At 47.7% G+C, this 24,277-nt stretch overlaps 1 protein-coding gene across 3 annotated transcripts in view; it reads left to right on the top strand.

The window, feature by feature from the left end:
* The window catches only part of ZFP28 (ZFP28 zinc finger protein), a 121,526-nt gene that overhangs the window by 1,085 nt on the left and 96,164 nt on the right, over window positions 1-24,277 (top strand). For 2 of the 3 annotated variants that reach the window (XM_065926873.1, XM_065926872.1), the window contains exons 3-6: window positions 4,399-4,525; window positions 4,613-4,708; window positions 6,361-6,512; window positions 7,212-7,323. In XM_065926873.1, coding sequence (XP_065782945.1) covers window positions 4,399-4,525; window positions 4,613-4,708; window positions 6,361-6,512; window positions 7,212-7,323 — 487 coding nt within the window. The remainder of the gene's footprint in view (window positions 1-4,398; window positions 4,526-4,612; window positions 4,709-6,360; window positions 6,513-7,211; window positions 7,324-24,277) is intronic. The other variant, XM_065926874.1, reaches the window with a different exon arrangement.

The raw sequence follows: 24,277 nt of genomic DNA, 5'->3' as shown, positions 1-24,277 counted from the left end.
GTGGGCTACAGGGGCAGCCCAGGACCTCCCTCCCTGCCTCCTCTCCATGTCTTTCTCTGTTTGGTGGTCACTGAAGGACTGAGTCAGCCCCTCCCTAGAGCAGAAAGGTACTCCTCAGCACAGACAGGACAGCCCCTTGTGTTGAACCCGGTTTGTCTGATGTTCTCTTTGAGCCAACCCCTGGAGAGACAGATGGCTGAGCTCTGGCCCCTGCCCCCTGGGAGCTCACAGCCTGTTAGTGGAGAGTTGTGGAAGCATACAGGGTTCTGAGTGTGAGTTCTATCACGGTGCGAGTGGGCTGGAGGAACTCTTGGCGTCTTGGTGCCTGTCCCGGAAAGGCAGGGAGGGGATCTCTGAGCCCCATGTTTCTTTTTTTCAGTATTTTTCTTTGGCTATGCTTAGGTCTTCATTGCAGCATATGGACTCTCTCTAGTTAGAGTGCAAGGGCTTCTCATGGTGACACGTGGGCTCTCTAGTTGCCCTGCAGGGTGTGGAAACTTTGTTCCCCCACCAGGGATTGAACCTCCGTCTCCTGCATTGCTAGGCGGATTCTTAAGCACTGGATCACCAGGGAAGTCCCAGGCCTCATGGTTTGCAGGAAGAGTTTGGCAAATAGAAGAGGGAAGGGCAGCCCTGGTGCAGTGTGTAAGGCTGTCTTTTCCCCGCTTGGTTGTGTTGCTTCTTAGAATGCTGATAAATTGTGTCTGTCCGCTGTGTCTCCTACGTGTCATCGCCAGCTCATCCATGTAGGAGCCCGGTTCAGTCGCCCAGTGAGCTCCATCCACACTACCAAAGGCGGTGGTCAGGGCTTGGTCTGTCTTGACTGTTGTTGGCATCTGAAGTCATTCAGGGTTGGCAGGCTGTCACTGTAAAGGGCCGGGTAGTAAATATTCAGGCTCCGCAGGCTGTGAGGTCTCTGCTGCGGCTGCTCCCCTCTGCCTTCTAGAAGCAGCTACAGACCATATGTAAGTGATTGGGCGAGGCTGTGTTCCAGTGAAACTTGATTGACAGAAACGGGTGACAGTCACCCCTGAAAGAGCTCACCGGGCCCTCCCCGCTTCCTGACTTCTCTGCTGTCACAGCTCTTCATCGTCCTCAGCTGCAGCTGTCGCTGGGCCTCCGGGCCCTGTACTAGCCTCTCTGTTCTTGTCTGTCTGCCTGGCTTCTCCTGGTCCCCTTTCCAGCCCAGTCCTCTCTCTGAGCTCCAGGCCTCGGTGTCCAGCTGTGTGTCCAGCAGGGAACTCACAGCAGACACATTCAGCCCCAGGCTCCTGGGGTCCCCCCATAAACCAGCCCCTGCCCTTGTGTCTGTCCATCTGCGGCAGTTTCATGCCCCAGTTCCTTGGGCCAAAGCTGGCGTCATTCCTCCTCTCCTCTCCTGCCCTCACCTCCTGTATTTGGTTCATTGGCAAATCCTGTCGGCACTGTTTTCACGTGGTGCGCACAGTCTGACAGCTGTCACCGCCCCCACCTCTGTCCTCTTATCTTCAGCTCACGCCCCCCATAGTCCCCGCCCACCGCCGCAGCCAGAGAAGTTTGTGCTGCGAGGTCTGCTCAGACACTCCTGTGGCTTCCCCTTCTCGGGGCTGACGGCCCCCCCCACCCCCGGCCACCTGGCCCTGCCTTTGACATGGACCACACGCCCCCAATCACTCACTTTGCCTTCTCAAAAGTTGCCTTCTCCTTTTCCCGACTGCGCAGTCTAAAGCTTCAGAGCCTTCCACCCGAATTCCTCACATCCCTGCTTTACTTGTTAAAGACTCAGCACTTTTCAGCATTCCGTATACTTCATTTACACGCTTTTCTCTTGTCGGATTCTCTTACCAGAAAGTACATTTGACAGAGGCAGGAGTTCTCGGTAGTTTTGCCCCAGTGCCTGATGCAGCAAGTATAGGGTGGATGAATGTGTGAACGTAGTCATATTAAAGTGCTCGTGGAAGCCAGTGTTTCACTATTTAATATAGTGTCACAATAATAATTTTTATACGTAGAATATGCATTGTCTCTGATTATTTCCTCTAAGTATATTCCCAGAAGTTTTTCTTACCTTGTGGATTAAAGTTCACCAAACTTACATGAAAGCAAAATACTTTAAAAATTATACGTGGGTGAAGTGGCAGTATGGCCTCAAAAGCTAGAATTCTAGTTTTTACTTTTTTACTAAAGAAATACAGTAAATGTCACCAAAATAATTTATTACCAACTTTTCATTTGTGCACTTGAAAAATTACCTGAATTGAACAAAAAAGACCCTCTTTAATGTATTTTTTCTATAAAATATTACTTTCTATTCATCTTTTCCTGTAAAATATTAGCACAATATTTTTCTGTGAGGATAAGCTTGCTTTTTAGTTTTTATCTGTTTGTTTTTGAAGTCCATCTCATCTTTATTATGGCAGCGTTAAGGCACCGATCACATTCTTACGTGAGGTACAGATTCTATAGCTGTGTCTTTTCTCTGGGTGTAGTGTGACTCTGTGAAACCCATTTGAAAATTTACGCGTCTATATGATGGCAAGAGGAATGAGAACAGGACCTGCACTTTCTCGTCCTCACATGGAGGGAGCTGGGGAGCTCTCTGGGGTCTCTTCTGTGAGGACACTCATCCCATTCTTGGGGAGAGGGTTTCCCCACAGTCCCTGTCTCCAAGTAATACCATCACACGGGGGTTGGGATCTCAGCCCGTGACAGGGAGGGGGACAGAAACAGTCAGATGGAGAACTAACCAGAGTCGTTAGTCCTGTGTATGAGGAGCCGTCTGTAGAAATTGGGAAAAGAGTTCAGAGGATGTGCACTCACTCTGACACGGGGCCCCTCTCTAACACGGGGTTAGAGAGGTGGGGAAGGGACGGTTCTTATCAAGGAAAAAAACGAAGCCAGAAAAACCCAGTTGCCAAGTACAAGAAAATATGTGAACTTGTATTCTTCTCCTTAAGGGCCCCCAAATTCCAGTTTTACCAAAGACAAAGTAGTGACAGATGCTGAAAAAAACAGGCAACGTTTTCTCTGGCTCTAGCTTAAAGAGTTACTATAATGATGCTGCAGTATATGCATCTGTAGTATGTATAGCTGTAGTGTATGCGGCAATATGCTGTATAAAGATAGAGTAATCTGTGCACAGTTGATATGCTACATATACTGTATATGTTTTGCTTCATTTAGTAAGGGATATCTGAAAGATGTTTGAATATTGGGGGGGGAAAGCGTAAGCTCCTTGCCAGCCGAGGAGCAGGAAGACTTAGACTGGAATCTGCAAAAACCTGTCTTTTAGAACTGGGTCAGAAAAGAAGCAGAAAAGTAGCCCCTGTCTGAGCACCTGTGCCTTTGAACGCAGTTGAAAGTATCTGCCAAAAAAGTATCTTCATTGAAATGTTTTGTCTTTTAGTTTGTTTCCAAACCACTTTATTGAGGCAAGATTGACAGGTTTTTAATACGTACGACTCTATGAATATGAGGATAAGTGTGCACTCACAGAACCCTTGTGACCCGTCTTCACACAGTTTGGTTAAAGATGTCTTCAGAGTTTGTGTGAGTTAGAGAACATGTGACTGTGTAGTGTCCCACAGATCGCGGCCCTCCGAGGGGCTTCGTGTTCCCGGTAACACGATGGCAGTCTTTAGGCGGAGCGGGTGGGCCTGGTCAGCGTCGCCAGCGTTTCTGAAGCACCGCACGTTCTGAGTGCCGCGCTCGTGACGTGGGTCACGGGGTTTACTTCCCCATTCTTTTTTCTCTTTTCCCCTGGAGAGGGAGAGGACTTGTTATTACCCGCAGGAAGTCAGGAACGGGGGGACGTTTCCCACAGCATGCCTGCGTCCCCACTCTTGCGCCGATCCGGACCCCCTGACGTCCTCTCAGTAGAAAGCGCTCTGGGACCGGCTGTGCAGGGGACTGGGACAGCTCCGCCTCCCTGGCTTGTTGCTTGAGGTGGCGTCCCGGATTTCACTTGTGGGCCCCCCTCTCCTGCACAAGATTGCGCTGCTCCAAGGGTGGGGGCGCTCTCTCTCTCTCTCTTCCTTTGGAGTTTGACTGGATGAGGCCCAATCATTAACCAGATTTCCACATTACTGGATATGGCTCTCTACACGTACAGTCTACCTAAAATGAAGAGGAGATAACTCTCCCGTTGTGTTAGTCTGTGAGGGCTGCCGTAACAGAACTCCACGGGGCGGGCAGCTTCAGCGACACAGTGACTGTTCACAGTTCCGGGGTCAGCAGGGGAGCTTCCCCCGGGGTCCCCCTCTGCGCCCACCACCCCCGGGTTCTCCCTCCTACAAGAGCGCGCAGCTCCTGGTCACCTCTCTGAAGGCCCCGGCCCCAGGTCCCGGCACATCCTGGGGGCGGCGCCGGGGCGGGGGGCGTGAGCTCTGGTCCAGCGCGCACGCGGTCCTGTCGCCCCAGAGCCCGCTGACGTTCGGCGACGTGGCGGTGGAGTTCTCCGGGGACGAGTGGGCCTGGCTGGACTCGGCCCAGAGGAGCCTGCACCGGAGCGTGATGCTGGAGAACTACAGGAACCTGGCCTCGCTGGGTAAGGGCCGGCCGCCCCCTCACCGCCCGCCCCGCCCCCTCACCGCTGCCCCAAGGACCGACCTGTGCCTGTCTCTTACGCATTTAGGGCTTTGCATGTCTAAGCCCGAGATGATCTCGTCGTTGGAACAGAGCAAGGAGCCCTGGGCTGTGAAGGCAAAGTCGACCAGAGGCAGGTGCCCAGGTGAGCATGGGGGGGAGGGCTGGAGGCGGGGGGATCCCACGGCTCCCCGCCCTCGGACACCTGGGACCGTCACCAGGCTCCTGAACCGCCCTGCCCCGCAGGGAAAATCGAGGACTCGAGGCCTGGGCTCTGCACATCTCCCCTGCCCCACCTCTCCTCTCCACCTGCGCTCCCCTCCCTCCACACGTACCCCGGGTCCTCTCTCTGGACCGCGTCTGTCACCAGCTCCCGCTGTGACCTCCCGTCACTCAGACTCACGCAGGCATCTCTGCTCTTCGCACGGCTGACGGTGCTGTGGTTCTGTCTATCTCCCTTTGATGAAATGACTTGCACTCAGGGCCTCCCCTGACTGACTTTCACTGTGTCAGCTTTGAGTGAGGCTGCAGGTGCCGGCTGGGAAGTCGAGGGGGAGCTGTCAGAGAAGTCACCCTCCCGTGGGCGAGATGGCACGTCTCTGTGCACACAAGCGCGGTAGAAAGGGCTGTCCCACGTGTGACAGTGTAGGGAGGGACTCGGGAGGAAGAGAAAGTCCCTCTCGGTTTCACGCCAGGAGGACAAGGCAGGAGCACAGAGCCTCGAGGAGACAGGTGAGAAGGGGAGGACAGGTTGGTAGGTCTGGAGGCGATCGGGGCTGGGCGTGATCGGTCTGGGCTTTGGGTGGACACGTGTGTGCAGGCCGCCGGGCGGGCAGGCGACCGGCTCTCAGGAGAGGACTCTGATCCTGATCCGATGGCACGTTCTTGCAGACGTTTGCCAGTATGTATACCACGGGGAGTGCAGAGTGTTCTGTCACAGCATTATTTCTGGGACAGCAGGTTAGTCACGAGGAGTCAGAAGTACAGATTCCTCGTGGTGGGTCCAGTAATCGGAAATGACTACTGTTCCTAGAGTTGAGAATCTTGTAAGACCCCTTTGTTCAAAGCGTACTTCAGAGGAAAGTTTATATCCACGGGACAGTTAACAACTGTGTCGACTCCCGTGGGTCATCGTACTCCCAGGGTCGTTGTACACCCAGGAGAACGGGAATGGTGTTTTGGGGGAAAGTTTTCCTCTTATCGTAGAACTCAGTGGCTTTCTCTGAGCTGGTTTGCTGAGACAGAACTGTTTTTTTTCCCCTTCTGTTGATGCTTTCTCTCTTGCTGAGATTCTAGTTGATTTTGAAGACTTGTCACATAAGCCAGGATCTGAACATTGGCTAGTTAGCATCATCATAATTTTTTTAAAGTTTATATTATTAAAAAAGAAAAGAGCAAGCAAAGAAACCTTTGCTAAATAAAATGGAGACAGATTCAAAGAGAGACTTAATAAGTGTTTACTTCTATGACCTCTGCCCACTCTTTCTCCCAGCCACATTTCATCTTAGATTTAAATCTCTGTGAACTCCCTCATCTCCTGCATTTGTATCTCTTTCTCTAGTCTCCTGCCAAAAATATAACATGCAGTACTCGCTCAACATCTAGGTGTGAAAGCTCACATTGTGTGTGGTAGTTTTAAAGCCACACAAGTTTGGGATTGGAAGGCCAGCGGGCCGTGTAAAAGCTTTCAAAACGATGTGTATTTTCTGAGAATCTTTTTCCATCTGGTTGCATTTGGGAAAATGTCTTCATACTAACGTGTAGTAAAAGAGATACTGTCTTAAAACTATCCTTTAGACTTGCAGATTCCGCTGAAGACCCAGGAGTTGCCTTCAGAGAAGAAGTTCAGTGAAGAGGCGCTGTCCCAGGAGGTGCACACGGAGAGGCCCGCGGAGCGCGCCGTCCTCGGGGAAGGCTGGGCTTACGCCGCTGGGTGTGAGGCGGCGCCAGTGAGTCGGGCACAAGCAAAAAACTGGCAGGAGGCAGTTTGCGGGGTTCCAGAGGCTTCCTTGCTTCAGCAGGACAGGGCTGGCGGGAGACAAAGTCTCCTTCACAGAGAAGTGCGGCTTTGGAGAGGGATCTTGTCTCTAGCAAGTGTGGGCGGATTTCCGTTTGAGTCCAGGACTTCTCACACAGAGTGCTCCCCGCAAGGGAGAGCGGCTGCAGTCGGACACACACGTGGGGGGAGCACTGGGGCCCAGAGAGTCCTAAAGCGGCCTTTAAAGCAGGGTCGTTCCACATGTCGTGGGTGTGAGAGAGCTCTGAGCAGGATCTCAGCCCTTCCTTGTCATCAGAGATCTCATACCAGGGGACAGCCCTCTGCAGGATTAAGTGAACCCCGTGTGTCAGGTGTGAGGAAGCCTCCAGTGAGCTCTAGAAAGTCCATGAATGTCCATCCCGTGGGCATTCACTCTCCACCACGTTGCAAGTTCTCCGTGGCAGAAATGGTTTTCCCGATTTTTCAGTCCTTCCCCGCCTCCCCTCAAACTTAAACAACACAACCAGCTCTGTCGTTACATGAGGGGATCACTCAGAACTGGTGAGAATTCCTGGTACGCAGTGTCTCGTGGCGTGTGGACATGGCCACCCCCAGAGCCATCTTAGGGTCATGATCACGGCTCGATGGAAACGCGTGTCTGCCGTTGCAGGGCATGGTGGCCGTCACGGACGTGGCTTCAGACGTCTCGCAGCAGCCAGACCCCGCTGCGGGGAGTTTCTGTAGGAGCGTGGTGTGGCAGCACCGCCATCCGCGGACAGGAGGTAAGGCCCTTCCTCTCCCAGACCTGACTCTCCAGGAGCCCCCGTGCTCGGTCCTCGGTTGTGAATTGTGCGTGTTTGTGGGGGGCGGCAGGGGGAGCCGCCTTCTAAAGCGTGGGTTGAATTCTTACTCCGCTCCTTAAGAGTGTGGTGTTTGTAGAGTTGAAAGTTGGTATCTTCGCCATAGATGCTCTTCGCTTCTCTTCCTGGGCCTTGCTGTAGTGACACTCTTCCGTCCAAGCCAGGGCGCTGGCTGTCCGTCCGAGGCCGCCCAGGGTGTGCCAGACGTCGTGTCTCCTCCTGTCTGCAGGACGCCGTGCGTCCGAGCCAGACCCGGTCTCTGCTGGAGCACAGGAAGGCGCCCTGGACGGTGGGTGGAGGGCTGGTCAGGGCCCCGTCCTCAGGCGGCCGGGCGGCCGGGCGAAGGTGCCTCTGCGGGGCGGGGGTGGGGGCCGAGCTGCTCTGGCTAGTTTAGTAATCTTGTTTCTGTCCACGAGCACAGACGTCTTTCCAGTTACCTAGGTCTCCTTACTCTTATTAATCAACATTGGTACTTTTCAGGTACAGTCTAGCACCTTTTTAGGTAATTTTATTCCTAAATAATTTATTCTTTCAGTGCTGTATTTCATGGAATTGTTTTCATAGTTCCTTTTCAGATTGTTCATTCCTAGTGTATGGAAATACAGCTGATTTTTTTGCTTTGATCCTATATTCTGCAGTTTTGGTGACTTGCTATGTTCGCCCTCATACTCTTCTTATGGATTCTGTAGGGTTTTCTATATGTGAGATCATATCGTCTGCAAGTAAGTTTTATCTCTTCCTTTCTAACTTGGATGCCTTTTATTTCTATGTCTCCTCGCTCTGGCTGGAATTTCCCAGGCATGCTTGTCTTGTCAGTGAACTGACAAGAAAAGTCTTCAGTGTTCATGTGGCATTTTTAAAAAGTGCTTTTATTTTCCCTCTTTTAAGATATTTTCCCAGACAGCTGACTCTGCATCATCTCTCTCCCCGATACGACTTTTATTTACGTATATTTATTGGAATATAACTGCTTGCACAATTTTTGGTTCATTCACCTCTGAGTTCACTTTCCCGTGTTTCAGTAGGGCACGGTTTATAGGTTTCATTAGGATTTCATTCACCTGTGAGTTCACTTTCCCGTGTTTCAGCTGAGCATGGTTTAGTAGTTTCACTAGGGTTTCATTCACCAGAGAGTTCACTTTCGCATGGTTGAGCGGAGCACGGTTTAGTGATTTCATTAGAGTTTCACGCACCAGAGAGTTCACTTTCCCGTGTTTCCGCGGAGCGCGTTTTAGTGGTTTCATTAGGGTGTCATTCACTGTGAGTTCCCTTTCCTGTGTTTCAGCGGAGCCCGGTTTAGTGGTTTCATTAGGGTTTCATTCACCTGTGAGTTCACACTCCCGTGTTTCAGCATGGCACGCTTTTTGGTTTCATTAGGGTTTCATTCACCTGTGAGTTCACTTTCCAGTGTTTAAACAAGGCACGGTTCATTGGTTTCCTTAGGTTTTCATTCACCTGTGAGTTCACTTTCGCATGTTTCAGCCGTACATGGTTTAGTGGTTTCACCATGGTTTCATTCACCAGAGAATTCACTTTCCCATGGTTCAGCGGTGCGCGGTTTAGTGGTTTCTTCAGGATTTCATTCACAAGTGAGTTCATTTTCCCGTGTTTCAGCAGGGCAGGGTTTCGTGGTTTCATTAGGGTTTCAGTCACCTATGAGTTCAGTCTCCCGTGTTTAAACAGGGCACTGTTTATTGGTTTCTTGAGGGTTTCCTTCCTCAGTGAGTTCGCTTACCCATGTTTCAGATGTGCGTGGTTTAGTGGTTTCATTAGAGTGTCACTCACCAGAGAGTTCACTTTCCCATGGTTCAGCGGTGCACGGTTTAGGGGTTTCTGAGGGTTTCATTCACAAGTGAGCTCACTTTCCCATGTTTCAGCGGAGCACGCTTTAGTGATTTCATTAGGGTTTCATTCACCTGTGAGTTCACTCTCCCGTGTTTCAGCAGGGCACGTTTTAGAGGATTCATTAGGTTTTCATTCACCTGTGAGTTCACTTTCCCGTGTTTCAGCGGAGCGCGTTTTAGTGGTTTCATTAGGGTGTCATTCACTGTGAGTTCACTCTCCCGTGTTTCAGCGGAGCACGGTTTAGTGGTTTCATTAGTGTTTCATTCACCTGTGAGTTCACCTTCCCGTGTTTCAGCAGGGCCAGGTTTAGTGGTTCCATTCGGGTTTCATTCCCCAGTGAGTTCACTCTCCCGTCTTTCAGCAGGGCACGGTTTTTTGGTTTCCTTAGGATTTCATTCACCTGTGAGTTCACTCTCCCGTCTTTCATCATGGTATGGTTTTTTGGTTTCCTTAGGGTTTCATTCACCTGTGACTTCACTCTCCTGTGTTTCAGCAGGGCACGGTTTTTTCGTTTCATTAGGGTTTCATTCCCCTGTGAGTTCACACTCCCGTGTTTCAGCTGAGCACGGTTTAGTGGTTCCATTAGGGTTTCATTCATCAGAGCTCACTTTCCCATGGTTCAGCCGTGCTCGGTTTAGTGGTTTCTTTAGGATTTCATTCACAAGTGAGTTCACTTTCCCGTGTTTCAGCTGAGCACGGTTTAGGGGTTCCATTAGGGTTTCATTCATCAGAGAGTTCACTTTCCCATGGTTCAGCCGTGCTCGGTTTAGTGGTTTCTTTCGGATTTCATTCACTGTGAGTTCACTTTCCCGTGTTTCAGCAGGGCAGGATTTAGTGGTTTCATTAGGGTTTCATTCACCTGTGAGTTCACTTTCCCGTGTTTCAGCAGGGCAGGATTTAGTGGTTTCATTAGGGTTTCAGTCACCTGTGATTTCACTCTCCCGTGTTTAAGCAGGGCACGGTTTAGTGGTTTCATTAGGGTATCTTTCACCTGTGAGTTCACATCCCCGTATTTCAACGGAGCACGGTTTACTGGTTTCATTAGGATATCATTCACCAGTGAGTTCACATTCGTTCAATACAGCCTTTCGCATTTAGAAGTTTCATTAGGGTTTCATTTACCTGTGAGTTCACTTTCCCGTATTTCAACGGAGCACGTTTTACTGGTTCCATTAGGGTTTCATTCACCACTGAGTTCACTCTCCCGAGTGTCAGCAGGACGTGGTTTTTTGGTTTCATTAGGGTTTCATTCACCTGTGAGTTTACTTTCCCGTGATTAAACAGGGCACGGTTTGTTGGTTTCTTTAGCGTTTCCTTCCTCAGTGAGTTCACTTTCCCATGTTTCAGCCGTGCATGGTTTAGTGGTTTCACCATGGTTTCATTCACCAGAGAGTTCACTTTCCCATGGTTCAGCGGTACACGGTTTAGTGGTTTCTTTAGGATTTCATTCACAAGTGAGTTCAGTTTCCGGTGTTTCAGCAGAGCACGGTTTAGTGGTTTCATTACTGTTTCATTCACCTGTGAGTTCACTTTCCCGTGTATCAGCAGGGCAGGGTTTAGTGGTTTCTTTAGGGTTTCATTCACTTGTGAGTTCACTTTCCCGTGTTTCAGCAGGGCAGGGTTTAGTGGTTTCATTCGTGTTTCATTCACCTGTGAGTTTACTTTCCCGTGTATCAGCAAGGCAGGGTTTCGTGGTTTCTTTAGGGTTTCATTCACTTGTGAGCTCACTTTCCCGTGTTTCAGCAGGCCTGGGTTTAGTGGTTTCATTAGTGTTTCAGTCACCTGTGAGTTCACTCTCCCGTGTTTCAGCAGGGCAGAGTTTAATTGTTTCATTAGTGTGTCATCCACCTGTGAGTTCACTTTCCCGTGTTTAAACAGGGCACTGTTTATTGGTCTCTTTGGGGTTTCCTTCCTCAGTGAGTTCATTTTCCCATGTTTCAGCCGTGCATGGTTTAGTGGTTTCACCATGGTTTCATTCAACAGAGAGTTCACTTTCCCATAGTTCAGCGGTGCGCGGTTTAGTGGTTTCTTCAGGATTTCATTCACAAGTGAGTTCACTTTCCCGTGTTTCAGCGGAGCACGGTTTAGTGGTTTCATTAGGGTTTCATTCACCTGAGAGTTCACTCTCCCGTGTTTCAGCATGGCACGCTTTTTGGTTTCATTAGGGTTTCCTTCACCTGTGAGTTCACTTTCCAGTGTTTAAACAGGGCACGGTTCATTGGTTTCCTTAGGCTTCATTCACCTGTGAGTTCACTTTTCCTTCTTTCAGACGTGCATGGTTTCGTGGTTTCACTAGGGTTTCATTCACCAGAGAATTCACTTTCCCATGAATCAGCGGAGCACGGTTTATTGATTTCATTAGGGTTTCATGCACCAGGGAGTTCACTTTCCCGTGTTTCATTGGAGCAGGGTTTAGTGGTTTCATTAGGGTTTCATTCACCTGTGAGTTCACTTTCCCGTGTTTCCTCAGGGCAGGGTTTAGTGGTTTCATTAGGGTTTCATTCACCTGTGAGTTCACTTTCCCGTGTTTCAGCAGGAAACGGTTGTTTGGTTTCATTAGGGTTTCATTCACCTGTGAGTTCACTTTCCCGTGTTTCAGCAGGACACAGTTTTTTGGTTTTATTAGGGTTTCATTCACCTGTGAGTTCGCTTTCCCGTGTTTCAAAGGGCACCTTTTTTTGGTTTCATTATTGTTTCATTCACCTGTGAGTTCACTCTCCCGTGTTTCAGCAGGGCAGAGTTTGTTTGATTAGTGTTTCATCCACCTGTGAGTTCACTTTCCCGTGTTTAAACAGGGCACGGTTTATTGGTCTCTTTCGGGTTTCCTTCCTCAGTGAGTTCATTTTCCCATGTTTCAGCCGTGCATGGTTTAGTGGTTTCACCATGGTTTCATTCACCAGAGAGTTCACTTTCCCATAGTTCAGCGTTGCGCGGTTTACTGGTTTCTTCAGGATTTCATTCACAAGTGAGTTCACTCTCCCGTGTTTCAGCAGGGCACGTTTTAGAGGATTCATTAGGATTTCTTCACCAGTGAGATCACTTTCCACTGTTTCGGCGGATCCCGGTTTCACTGTTTCATTAGGGTTTCCTTCACCTGTGAGTTCACTTTCCCGTGTTTCCGCGGAGCGCGTTTTAGTGGTTTCATTAGGGTGTCATTCACTGTGAGTTCCCTTTCCTGTGTTTCAGCGGAGCCCGGTTTAGTGGTTTCATTAGGGTTTCATTCACCTGTGAGTTCACTCTCCCGTGTTTCAACATGGCACGCTTTTTGATTTCATTAGGGTTTCATTCACCTGTGAGTTCACTTTCCAGTGTTTAAACAGGGCACGGTTCATTGGTTTCCTTAGGTTTTCATTCACCTGTGAGTTCACTCTCCCGTCTTTCATCATGGTATGGTTTTTTAGTTTCCTTAGGGTTTCATTCACCTGTGACTTCACTCTCCTGTGTTTCAGCAGGGCACGGTTTTTTCGTTTCATTAGGGTTTCATTCCCCTGTGAGTTCACACTCCCGTGTTTCAGCTGAGCACGGTTTAGTGGTTCCATTAGGGTTTCATTCATCAGAGTTCACTTTTCCATGGTTCAGCCGTGCTCGGTTTAGTGGTTTCTTTAGGATTTCATTCACAAGTGAGTTCACTTTCCGTGTTTCAGCTGAGCACGGTTTAGGGGTTCCATTAGGGTTTCATTCATCAGAGAGTTCACTTTCCCATGGTTCAGCCGTGCTCGGTTTAGTGGTTTCTTTCGGATTTCATTCACTGTGAGTTCACTTTCCCGTGCTTAAGCAGGGCACGGGTTAGCGGTTTCTTTAGGTTTCATTTCCCAGTAAGTTCACCTTCCCGTGTTACACGGGTGCTCGGTTTACAGTTTACATTAGGATATCATTCAACAGTGAGTTCACATCCTTCAATACAGCCGTGCGCATTTAGAGGTTTCATTAGGGTTTCAGTCACCTGTGAGTTCACTCTCCCGTGTTTCAGCAGGGCAGAGTTTGTTTGATTAGTGTTTCATCCACCTATGAGTTCACTTTCCCGTGTTTAAACAGGGCACGGTTTATTGGTCTCTTTCGGGTTTCCTTCCTCAGTGAGTTCATTTTCCCATGTTTCAGCCGTGCATTGTTTAGTGGTTTCACCATGGTTTCATTCACCAGAGAGTTCACTTTCCCATAGTTCAGCGGTGCGCGGTTTAGTGGTTTCTTCAGGATTTCATTCACAAGTGAGTTCACTCTCCCGTGTTTCAGCAGGGCACGTTTCAGAGGATTCATTAGGATTTCTTCACCAGTGAGATCACTTTCCACTGTTTCGGCGGATCCCGGTTTCACTGTTTCATTAGGGTTTCCTTCACCTGTGAGTTCACTTTCCCGTGTTTCCGCGGAGCGCGTTTTAGTGGTTTCATTAGGGTGTCATTCACTGTGAGTTCCCTTTCCTGTGTTTCAGCGGAGCCCGGTTTAGTGGTTTCATTAGGGTTTCATTCACCTGTGAGTTCACACTCCCGTGTTTCAGCATGGCACGCTTTTTGGTTTCATTAGGGTTTCATTCACCTGTGAGTTCACTTTCCAGTGTTTAAACAGGGCACGGTTCATTGGTTTCCTTTGGTTTTCATTCACCTGTGAGTTCACTTTCGCATGTTTCAGCCGTACATGGTTTAGTGGTTTCACCATGGTTTCATTCACCAGAGAATTCACTTTCCCATGGTTCAGCGGTGCGCGGTTTAGTGGTTTCTTCAGAATTTCATTCACAAGTGAGTTCATTTTGCCGTGTTTCAGCAGGGCAGGGTTTCGTGGTTTCATTAGGGTTTCAGTCACCTATGAGTTCAGTCTCCCGTGTTTCAGCATGGCACGCTTTTTGGTTTCATTAGGGTATCCTTCACCTGTGAGTTCACTTTCCAGTGTTTAAACAGGGCACGGTTCATTGGTTTCCTTAGGCTTTCATTCACCTGTGAGTTCACTTTCCCGTGTTTCAGCGGAGCGCGTTTTAGTGGTTTCATTAGGGTTTCATTCACCTGTGAGTTCACTCTCCCGTGTTTCAGCAGGGCACGTTTTAGAGGATTCATTAGGTTTTCATTCACCTGTGAGTTCACTCTCCCGTCTTTCATCATGGTATGGTTTTTTGCTTTCCTTAGGGTTTCTTCACCTGTGACTCACTCTCCTGTGTTTCAGCAGGGCACGGTTTTTTCGTTTCATTAGGGTTTCATTCCCCTGTGAGTTCACACTCCCGTGTTTCAGCTGAGCACGGTTTAGTGGTTCCATTAGGGTTTCATTGATCAGAGTTCACTTTCCCATGGTTCAGCCGTGCTCGGTTTAGTGGTTTCTTTCGGATTTCATTCACTGTGAGTTCACTTTCCCGTGCTTCAGCAGGGCAGGGAGTTTGGTTTCATTAGGGTTTCATTCACCTGTGAGTTCACTTTCCCGTGTTTCAGCAGGCAGGATTTAGTGGTTTCATTAGGGTTTCAGTCACCTGTGATTTCACTCTCCCGTGTTTAAGCAGGGCACGGTTTAGTGGTTTCATTAGGGTATCTTTCACCTGTGAGTTCACATCCCCGTATTTCAACGGAGCACGGTTTACTGGTTTCATTAGGATATCATTCACCAGTGAGTTCACATTCGTTCAATAAAGCCTTTCGCATTTCGAAGTTTCATTAGGGTTTCATTTACCTGTGAGTTCACTTTCCCGTATTTCAACGGAGCACGTTTTACTGGTTCCATTAGGGTTTCATTCACCACTGAGTTCACTCTCCCGAGTGTCAGCAGGGCGTGGTTTTTTGGTTTCATTAGGGTTTCATTCACCTGTGAGTTTACTTTCCCGTGATTAAACAGGGCACGGTTTGTTGGTTTCTTTAGCGTTTCCTTCCTCATTGAGTTCACTTTCCCATGTTTCAGCCGTGCATGGTTTAGTGGTTTCACCATGGTTTCATTCACCAGAGAGTTCACTTTCCCATGGTTCAGCGGTGCGCGGTTTAGTGGTTTCTTTAGGATTTCATTCACAAGTGAGTTCAGTTTCCCGTGTTTCAGCAGAGCACGGTTTAGTGGTTTCATTACTGTTTCATTCACCTGTGAGTTCACTTTCCCGTGTATCAGCAGGGCAGGGTTTAGTGGTTTCTTTAGGGTTTCATTCACTTGTGAGTTCACTTTCCCGTGTTTCAGCAGGGCAGGGTTTAGTGGTTTCATTAGTGTTTCATTCACCTGTGAGTTTACTTTCCCGTGTATCAGCAAGGCAGGGTTTCGTGGTTTCTTTAGGGTTTCATTCACTTGTGAGCTCACTTTCCCGTGTTTCAGCAGGCCTGGGTTTAGTGGTTTCATTAGTGTTTCAGTCGCCTGTGAGTTCACTCTCCCGTGTTTCAGCAGGGCAGAGTTTAATTGTTTCATTAGTGTTTCATCCACCTGTGAGTTCACTTTCCCGTGTTTAAACAGGGCACTGTTTATTGGTCTCTTTAGGATTTCCTTCCTCAGTGAGTTCATTTTCCCATGTTTCAGCTGTGCATGGTTTAGTGGTTTCACCATGGTTTCATTCACCAGAGAATTCACTTTCCCATAGTTCAGCGGTGCGCGGTTTAGTGGTTTCTTCAGGATTTCATTCACAAGTGAGTTAACTTTCCCGTGTTTCAGCGGAGCACGGTTTAGTGGTTTCATTAGGGTTTCATTCACCTGTGAGTTCACTTTTCCGTGTTTCTGCAGGCAGGGAGTTTGGTTTCATTAGGGTTTCAGTCACCTGTGAGTTCACTTTCCCGTGTTTCAGCAGGGCAGGATTTAGTGCTTTCATTAGGGTTTCAGTCACCTGTGAGTTCACTTTCCCGTGTTTAAACAGGGCACTGTTTATTGGTCTCTTTGGGGTTTCCTTCCTCAGTGAGTTCATTTTCCCATGTTTCAGCCGTGCATGGTTTAGTGGTTTCACCATGGTTTCATTCACCAGAGAGTTCACTTTCCCATAGTTCAGCGGTGCGCGGTTTAGTGGTTTCTTCAGGATTTCATTCACAAGTGAGTTCACTTTCCCGTGTTTCAGCGGAGCACGGTTTAGTGGTTTCATTAGGGTTTCATTCACCTGTGAGTTCACTCTCCCGTGTTTCAGCCTGGCACGCTTTTTGGTTTCATTAGGGTTTCCTTCACCTGTGAGTTCACTTTCCAGTGTTTAAACAGGGCACGGTTCATTGGTTTCCTTTGGCTTTCATTCACCTGTGAGTTCACTTTTCCTTGTTTCAGACGTGCATGGTTTCGTGGTTTCACTAGGGTTTCATTCACCTGAGAATTCACTTTCCCATGAATCAGCGGAGTACGGTTTATTGATTTCATTAGGGTTTCATGCACCAGGGAGTTCACTTTCCCGTGTTTCATTGGAGCAGGGTTTAGTGGTTTCATTAGGGTTTCATTCACCTGTGAGTTCACTTTCCCGTGTTTCCGCAGGGCAGGGTTTAGTGGTTTCATTAGGGTTTCATTCACCTGTGAGTTCACTTTCCCGTGTTTCTGCAGGGCAGGGTTTAGTGGTTTCATTAGGGTTTCATTCACCTGTGAGTTCACTTTCCCGTGTTTCAGCAGGAAACGGTTGTTTGGTTTCATTAGGGTTTCATTCACCTGTGAGTTCACTTTCCCGTGTTTCAGCAGGACACAGTTTTTTGGTTTTATTAGGGTTTCATTCACCTGTGAGTTCGCTTTCCCGTGTTTCAAAGGGCACCTTTTTTTGGTTTCATTATTGTTTCATTCACCTGTGAGTTCACTTTCCCGTGTTTCGGAAGGGCACGTTTTTTTGGCTTCATTAGTGTTTCATTCACCTGTGAGTTCACTTTCCCGTGCTTAAGCAGGGCACAGGTTAGCGGTTTCTTTAGGTTTCATTTCCCAGTAAGTTCACCTTCCCGTGTTACACGGGTGCTCGGTTTACAGTTTACATTAGGATATCATTCAACAGTGAGTTCACATCCTTCAATACAGCCGTGCGCATTTAGAGGTTTCATTAGGGTTTCAGTCACCTGTGAGTTCACTCTCCCGTGTTTCAGCAAGGCAGAGTTTAATTGTTTCATTAGTGTTTCATCCACCTGTGAGTTCACTTTCCCGTGTTTAAACAGGGCACGGTTTATTGGTCTCTTTGGGGTTTCCTTCCTCAGTGAGTTCATTTTCCCATGTTTCAGCCGTGCATGGTTTAGTGGTTTCACCATGGTTTCATTCACCAGAGAGTTCACTTTCCCATAGTTCAGCGGTGCGCGGTTTAGTGGTTTCTTCAGGATTTCATTCACAACTGAGTTCAGTCTCCCGTGTTTCAGCAGGGCACGTTTTAGAGGATTCATTAGGATTTCTTCACCAGTGAGATCACTTTCCACTGTTTCGGCGGATCCCGGTTTCACTGTTTCATTAGGGTTTCCTTCATCTGTGAGTTCACTTTCCCGTGTTTCCGCTGAGCACGGTTTAGGGGTTCCATTAGGGTTTCATTCATCAGAGAGTTCACTTTCCCATGGTTCAGCCGTGCTCGGTTTAGTGGTTTCTTTCGGATTTCATTCACTGTGAGTTCACTTTCCCGTGTTTCAGCAGGGCAGGGAGTTTGGTTTCATTAGGGTTTCATTCACCTGTGAGTTCACTTTCCCGTGTTTCAGCAGGCAGGATTTAGTGGTTTCATTAGGGTTTCAGTCACCTGTGATTTCACTCTCCCGTGTTTAAGCAGGGCACGGTTTAGTGGTTTCATTAGGGTATCTTTCACCTGTGAGTTCACATCCCCGTATTTCAACGGAGCACGGTTTACTGGTTTCATTAGGATATCATTCACCAGTGAGTTCACATTCGTTCAATACAGCCTTCGCATTTAGAAGTTTCATTAGGGTTTCATTTACCTGTGAGTTCACTTTCCCGTATTTCAACGGAGCACGTTTTAATGGATCCATTAGGGTTTCATTCACCACTGAGTTCACTCTCCCGAGTGTCAGCAGCGCATGGTTTTTTGGTTTCATTAGGGTTTCATTCACCTGTGAGTTCACTTTCCCGTGATTAAACAGGGCACGGTTTGTTGGTTTCTTTAGCGTTTCCTTCCTCAGTGAGTTCACTTTCCCATGTTTCAGCCGTGCATGGTTTAGTGGTTTCACCATGGTTTCATTCCCCAGAGAGTTCACTTTCCCATGGTTCAGCGGTACACGGTTTAGTGGTTTCTTTAGGATTTCATTCACAAGTGAGTTCAGTTTCCCGTGTTTCAGCAGAGCACGGTTTAGTGGTTTCATTACTGTTTCATTCACCTGTGAGTTCACTTTCCCGTGTATCAGCAGGGCAGGGTTTAGTGGTTTCTTTAGGGTTTCATTCACTTGTGAGTTCACTTTCCCGTGTTTCAGCAGGGCAGGGTTTAGTGGTTTCATTCGTGTTTCATTCACCTGTGAGTTTACTTTCCCGTGTATCAGCAAGGCAGGGTTTCGTGGTTTCTTTAGGGTTTCATTCACTTGTGAGCTCACTTTCCCGTGTTTCAACAGGCCTGGGTTTAGTGGTTTCATTAGGGTTTCAGTCACCTGTGAGTTCACTCTCCCGTGTTTCAGCAGGGCAGAGTTTAATTGTATCATTAGTGTTTCATCCACCTGTGAGTTCACTTTCCCGTGTTTAAACAGGGCACTGTTTATTGGTCTCTTTGGGGTTTCCTTCCTCAGTGAGTTCATTTTCCCATGTTTCAGCCGTGCATGGTTTAGTGGTTTCACCATGGTTTCATTCACCAGAGAGTTCACTTTCCCATAGTTCAGCGGTGCGCGGTTTAGTGGTTTCTTCAGGATTTCATTCACAAGTGAGTTCACTTTCCCGTGTTTCAGCGGAGCACGGTTTAGTGGTTTCATTAGGGTTTCATTCACCTGTGAGTTCACTCTCCCGTGTTTCAGCCTGGCACGCTTTTTGGTTTCATTAGGGTTTCCTTCACCTGTGAGTTCACTTTCCAGTGTTTAAACAGGGCACGGTTCATTGGTTTCCTTAGGCTTTCATTCACCTGTGAGTTCACTTTTCCTTGTTTCAGACGTGCATGGTTTCGTGGTTTCACTAGGGTTTCATTCACCAGAGAATTCACTTTCCCATGAATCAGCGGAGCACGGTTTATTGATTTCATTAGGGTTTCATGCACCAGGGAGTTCACTTTCCCGTGTTTCATTGGAGCAGGGTTTAGTGGTTTCATTAGGGTTTCATTCACCTGTGAGTTCACTTTCCCGTGTTTCCGCAGGGTAGGGTTTAGTGGTTTCATTAGGGTTTCATTCACCTGTGAGTTCACTTTCCCGTGTTTCAGCAGGAAACGGTTGTTTGGTTTCATTAGGGTTTCATTCACCTGTGAGTTCACTTTCCCGTGTTTCAGCAGGACACAGTTTTTTAGTTTTATTAGGGTTTCATTCACCTGTGAGTTCGCTTTCCCGTGTTTCAAAGGGCACCTTTTTTTGGTTTCATTATTGTTTCATTCACCTGTGAGTTCACTTTCCCGTGTTTCGGAAGGGCACGTTTTTCTGGCTTCATTAGTGTTTCATTCGCCTGTGAGTTCACTTTCCCGTGCTTAAGCAGGGCACAGGTTAGCGGTTTCTTTAGGTTTCATTTCCCAGTAAGTTCACCTTCCCGTGTTACACGGGTGCTCAGTTTACAGTTTACATTAGGATATCATTCAACAGTGAGTTCACATCCTTCAATACAGCCGTGCGCATTTAGAGGTTTCATTAGGGTTTCAGTCACCTGTGAGTTCACTCTCCCGTGTTTCAGCAGGGCAGAGTTTAATTGTTTCATTAGTGTTTCATCCACCTGTGAGTTCACTTTCCCGTGTTTAAACAGGGCACGGTTTATTGGTCTCTTTTCGGGTTTCCTTCCTCAGTGAGTTCATTTTCCCATGTTTCAGCCGTGCATGGTTTAGTGGTTTCACCATGGTTTCATTCACCAGAGAGTTCACTTTCCCATGGTTCAGCGGTGCGCGGTTTAGTGGTTTCTTCAGGATTTCATTCACAAGTGAGTTCACTCTCCCGTGTTTCAGCAGGGCACGTTTTAGAGGATTCATTAGGATTTCTTCACCAGTGAGATCACTTTCCACTGTTTCGGCGGATCCCGGTTTCTCTGTTTCATTAGGGTGTCATTCACCTGTGAGTTCACTTTCCCGTGTTTCCGCGGAGCGCGTTTTAGTGGTTTCATTAGGGTGTCATTCACTGTGAGTTCCCTTTCCTGTGTTTCAGCGGAGCCCGGTTTAGTGGTTTCATTACGGTTCATTCACCTGTGAGTTCACACTCCCGTGTTTCAGCATGGCACGCTTTTTGGTTTCATTAGGGTTTCATTCACCTGTGAGTTCACTTTCCCATGTTTCAGCCGTACATGGTTTAGTGGTTTCACCATGGTTTCATTCACCAGAGAGTTCACGTTCCCATAGTTCAGCGGTGCGCGGTTTAGTGGTTTCTTCAGGATTTCATTCACAAGTGAGTTCATTTTCCCGTGTTTCAGCAGGGCAGGGTTTCGTGGTTTCATTAGGGTTTCAGTCACCTATGAGTTCAGTCTCCCGTGTTTAAACAGGGCACTGTTTATTGGTTTCTTGAGGGTTTCCTTCCTCAGTGAGTTCGCTTACCCATGTTTCAGATGTGCGTGGTTTAGTGGTTTCATTAGAGTTTCACTCACCACAGAGTTCACTTTCCCATGGTTCAGCGGTGCACGGTTTCGTGGTTTCTGAGGGTTTCATTCACAAGTGAGCTCACTTTCCCATGTTTCAGCGGAGCACGCTTTAGTGATTTCATTAGGGTTTCATTCACCTGTGAGTTCACTCTCCCGTGTTTCAGCAGGGCACGTTTTAGAGGATTCATTAGGTTTTCATTCACCTGTGAGTTCACTTTCCCGTGTTTCAGCGGAGCGCGTTTTAGTGGTTTCATTAGGGTGTCATTCACTGTGAGTTCACTCTCCCGTGTTTCAGCGGAGCACGGTTTAGTGGTTTCATTAGTGTTTCATTCACCTGTGAGTTCACCTTCCCGTGTTTCAGCAGGGCCAGGTTTAGTGGTTTCTTCAGGATTTCATTCACAAGTGAGTTCACTTTCCCGTGTTTAAACAGGGCACTGTTTATTGGTCTCTTTGGGGTTTCCTTCCTCAGTGAGTTCATTTTCCCATGTTTCAGCCGTGCATGGTTTAGTGGTTTCACCATGGTTTCATTCACCAGAGAGTTCACTTTCCCATAGTTCAGCGGTGCGCGGTTTAGTGGTTTCTTCAGGATTTCATTCACAAGTGAGTTCACTTTCCCGTGTTTCAGCGGAGCACGGTTTAGTGGTTTCATTAGGGTTTCATTCACCTGTGAGTTCACTCTCCCGTGTTTCAGCCTGGCACGCTTTTTGGTTTCATTAGGGTTTCCTTCACCTGTGAGTTCACTTTCCAGTGTTTAAACAGGGCACGGTTCATTGGTTTCCTTAGGCTTTCATTCAGCTGTGAGTTCACTTTTCCTTGTTTCAGACGTGCATGGTTTCATGGTTTCACTAGGGTTTCATTCACCAGAGAATTCACTTTCCCATGAATCAGCGGAGCACGGTTTATTGATTTCATTAGGGTTTCATGCACCAGGGAGTTCACTTTCCCGTGTTTCATTGGAGCAGGGTTTAGTGGTTTCATTAGGGTTTCATTCACCTGTGAGTTCACTTTCCCGTGTTTCCGCAGGGCAGGGTTTAGTGGTTTCATTAGGGTTTCATTCACCTGTGAGTTCACTTTCCCGTGTTTCAGCAGGAAACGGTTGTTTGGTTTCATTAGGGTTTCATTCACCTGTGAGTTAGTTCACTTTCCCGTGTTTCAGCAGGAAACGGTTGTTTGGTTTTATTAGGGTTTCATTCACCTGTGAGTTAGTTCACTTTCCCGTGTTTCAGCAGGACACAGTTTTTTGGTTTCATTATTGTTTCATTCACCTGTGAGTTCACTTTCCCATGTTTCGAAAGGGCACGTTTTTTTGGCTTCATTAGTGTTTCATTCGCCTGTGAGTTCACTTTCCCGTGCTTAAGCAGGGCACGGGTTAGCGGTTTCTTTAGGTTTCATTTCCCAGTAAGTTCACCTTCCCGTGTTACACGGGTGCTCGGTTTACAGTTTACATTAGGATATCATTCAACAGTGAGTTCACATCCTTCAATACAGCCGTGCGCATTTAGAGGTTTCATTAGGGTTTCAGTCACCTGTGAGTTCACTCTCCCGTGTTTCAGCAGGGCAGAGTTTAATTGTTTCAGTAGTGTTTCATCCACCTGTGAGTTCACTCTCCCGTGTTTCAGCGGGGCAGAGTTTAATTGTTTCATTAGTGTTTCATCCACCTGTGAGTTCACTTTCCCGTGTTTAAACAGGGCACGGTTTATTGGTCTCTTTCGGGTTTCCTTCCTCAGTGAGTTCATTTTCCCATGTTTCAGCCGTGCATGGTTTAGTGGTTTCACCATGGTTTCATTCACCAGAGAATTCACTTTCCCATGGTTCAGCGGTGCGCAGTTTAGTGGTTTCTTCAGGATTTCATTCACAAGTGAGTTCATTTTCCCGTGTTTCAGCAGGGCAGGGTTTCGTGGTTTCATTAGGGTTTCAGTCACCTATGAGTTCAGTCTCCCGTGTTTAAACAGGGCACTGTTTATTGGTTTCTTGAGGGTTTCCTTCCTCAGTGAGTTCGCTTACCCATGTTTCAGATGTGCGTGGTTTAGTGGTTTCATTAGAGTTTCACTCACCAGAGAGTTCACTTTCCCATGGTTCAGCGGTGCACGGTTTAGTGGTTTCTGAGGGTTTCATTCACAAGTGAGCTCACTTTCCCATGTTTCAGCGGAGCACGCTTTAGTGATTTCATTAGGGTTTCCTTCACCTGTGAGTTCACTCTCCCGTGTTTCAGCAGGGCACGTTTTAGAGGATTCATTAGGTTTTCATTCACCTGTGAGTTCACTTTCCCGTGTTTCAGCGGAGCGCGTTTTAGTGGTTTCATTAGGGTGTCATTCACTGTGAGTTCACTCTCCCGTGTTTCAGCGGAGCACGGTTTAGTGGTTTCATTAGTGTTTCATTCACCTGTGAGTTCACCTTCCCGTGTTTCAGCAGGGCCAGTTTTAGTGGTTCCATTCGGGTTTCATTCCCCAGTGAGTTCACTCTCCCGTCTTTCAGCAGGGCACGGTTTTTTGGTTTCCTTAGGATTTCATTCACCTGTGAGTTCACTCTCCCGTCTTTCATCATGGTATGGTTTTTTGGTTTCCTTAGGGTTTCATTCACCTGTGACTTCACTCTCCTGTGTTTCAGCAGGGCACGGTTTTTTCGTTTCATTAGGGTTTCATTCCCCTGCGAGTTCACACTCCTGTGTTTCAGCTGAGCACGGTTTAGTGGTTCCATTAGGGTTTCATTTATCAGAGTTCACTTTCCCATGGTTCAGCCGTGCTCGGTTTAGTGGTTTCTTTAGGATTTCATTCACCTGTGAGTTCACTTTCCCGTGTTTCAGCTGAGCACGGTTTAGGGGTTCCATTAGGGTTTCATTCATCAGAGAGTTCACTTTCCCATGGTTCAGCCGTGCTCGGTTTAGTGGTTTCTTTCGGATTTCATTCACTGTGAGTTCACTTTCCCGTGTTTCAGCAGGGCAGGGAGTTTGGTTTCATTAGGGTTTCATTCACCTGTGAGTTCACTTTCCCGTGTTTCAGCAGGGCAGGATTTAGTGGTTTCATTAGGGTTTCAGTCACCTGTGATTTCACTCTCCCGTGTTTAAGCAGGGCACGGTTTAGTGGTTTCATTAGGGTATCTTTCACCTGTGAGTTCACATCCCCGTATTCCAACGGAGCACGGTTTACTGGTTTCATTAGGATATCATTCACCAGTGAGTTCACATTCGTTCAATACAGCCTTTCGCATTTAGAAGTTTCCTTAGGTTTTCATTCACCTGTGAGTTCACTTTCCCATGTTTCAGCCGTGCATGGTTTAGTGGTTTCACCATGGTTTCATTCACCAGAGAATTCACTGTCCCATAGTTCAGCGGTGCGCGGTTTAGTGGTTTCTTCAGGATTTCATTCACAAGTGAGTTCATTTTCCCGTGTTTCAGCAGGGCAGGGTTTCGTGGTTTCATTAGGGTTTCAGTCACCTATGAGTTCAGTCTCCCGTGTTTAAACAGGGCACTGTTTAT

The sequence above is a fragment of the Muntiacus reevesi genome, chromosome 2, assembly GCF_963930625.1.
Source record: "Muntiacus reevesi chromosome 2, mMunRee1.1, whole genome shotgun sequence".
NCBI lineage: Eukaryota > Metazoa > Chordata > Mammalia > Artiodactyla > Cervidae > Muntiacus > Muntiacus reevesi.
Note: the sequence above shows the minus strand (reverse complement) of the source record. Positions and strands in the feature narration are given on the sequence as shown.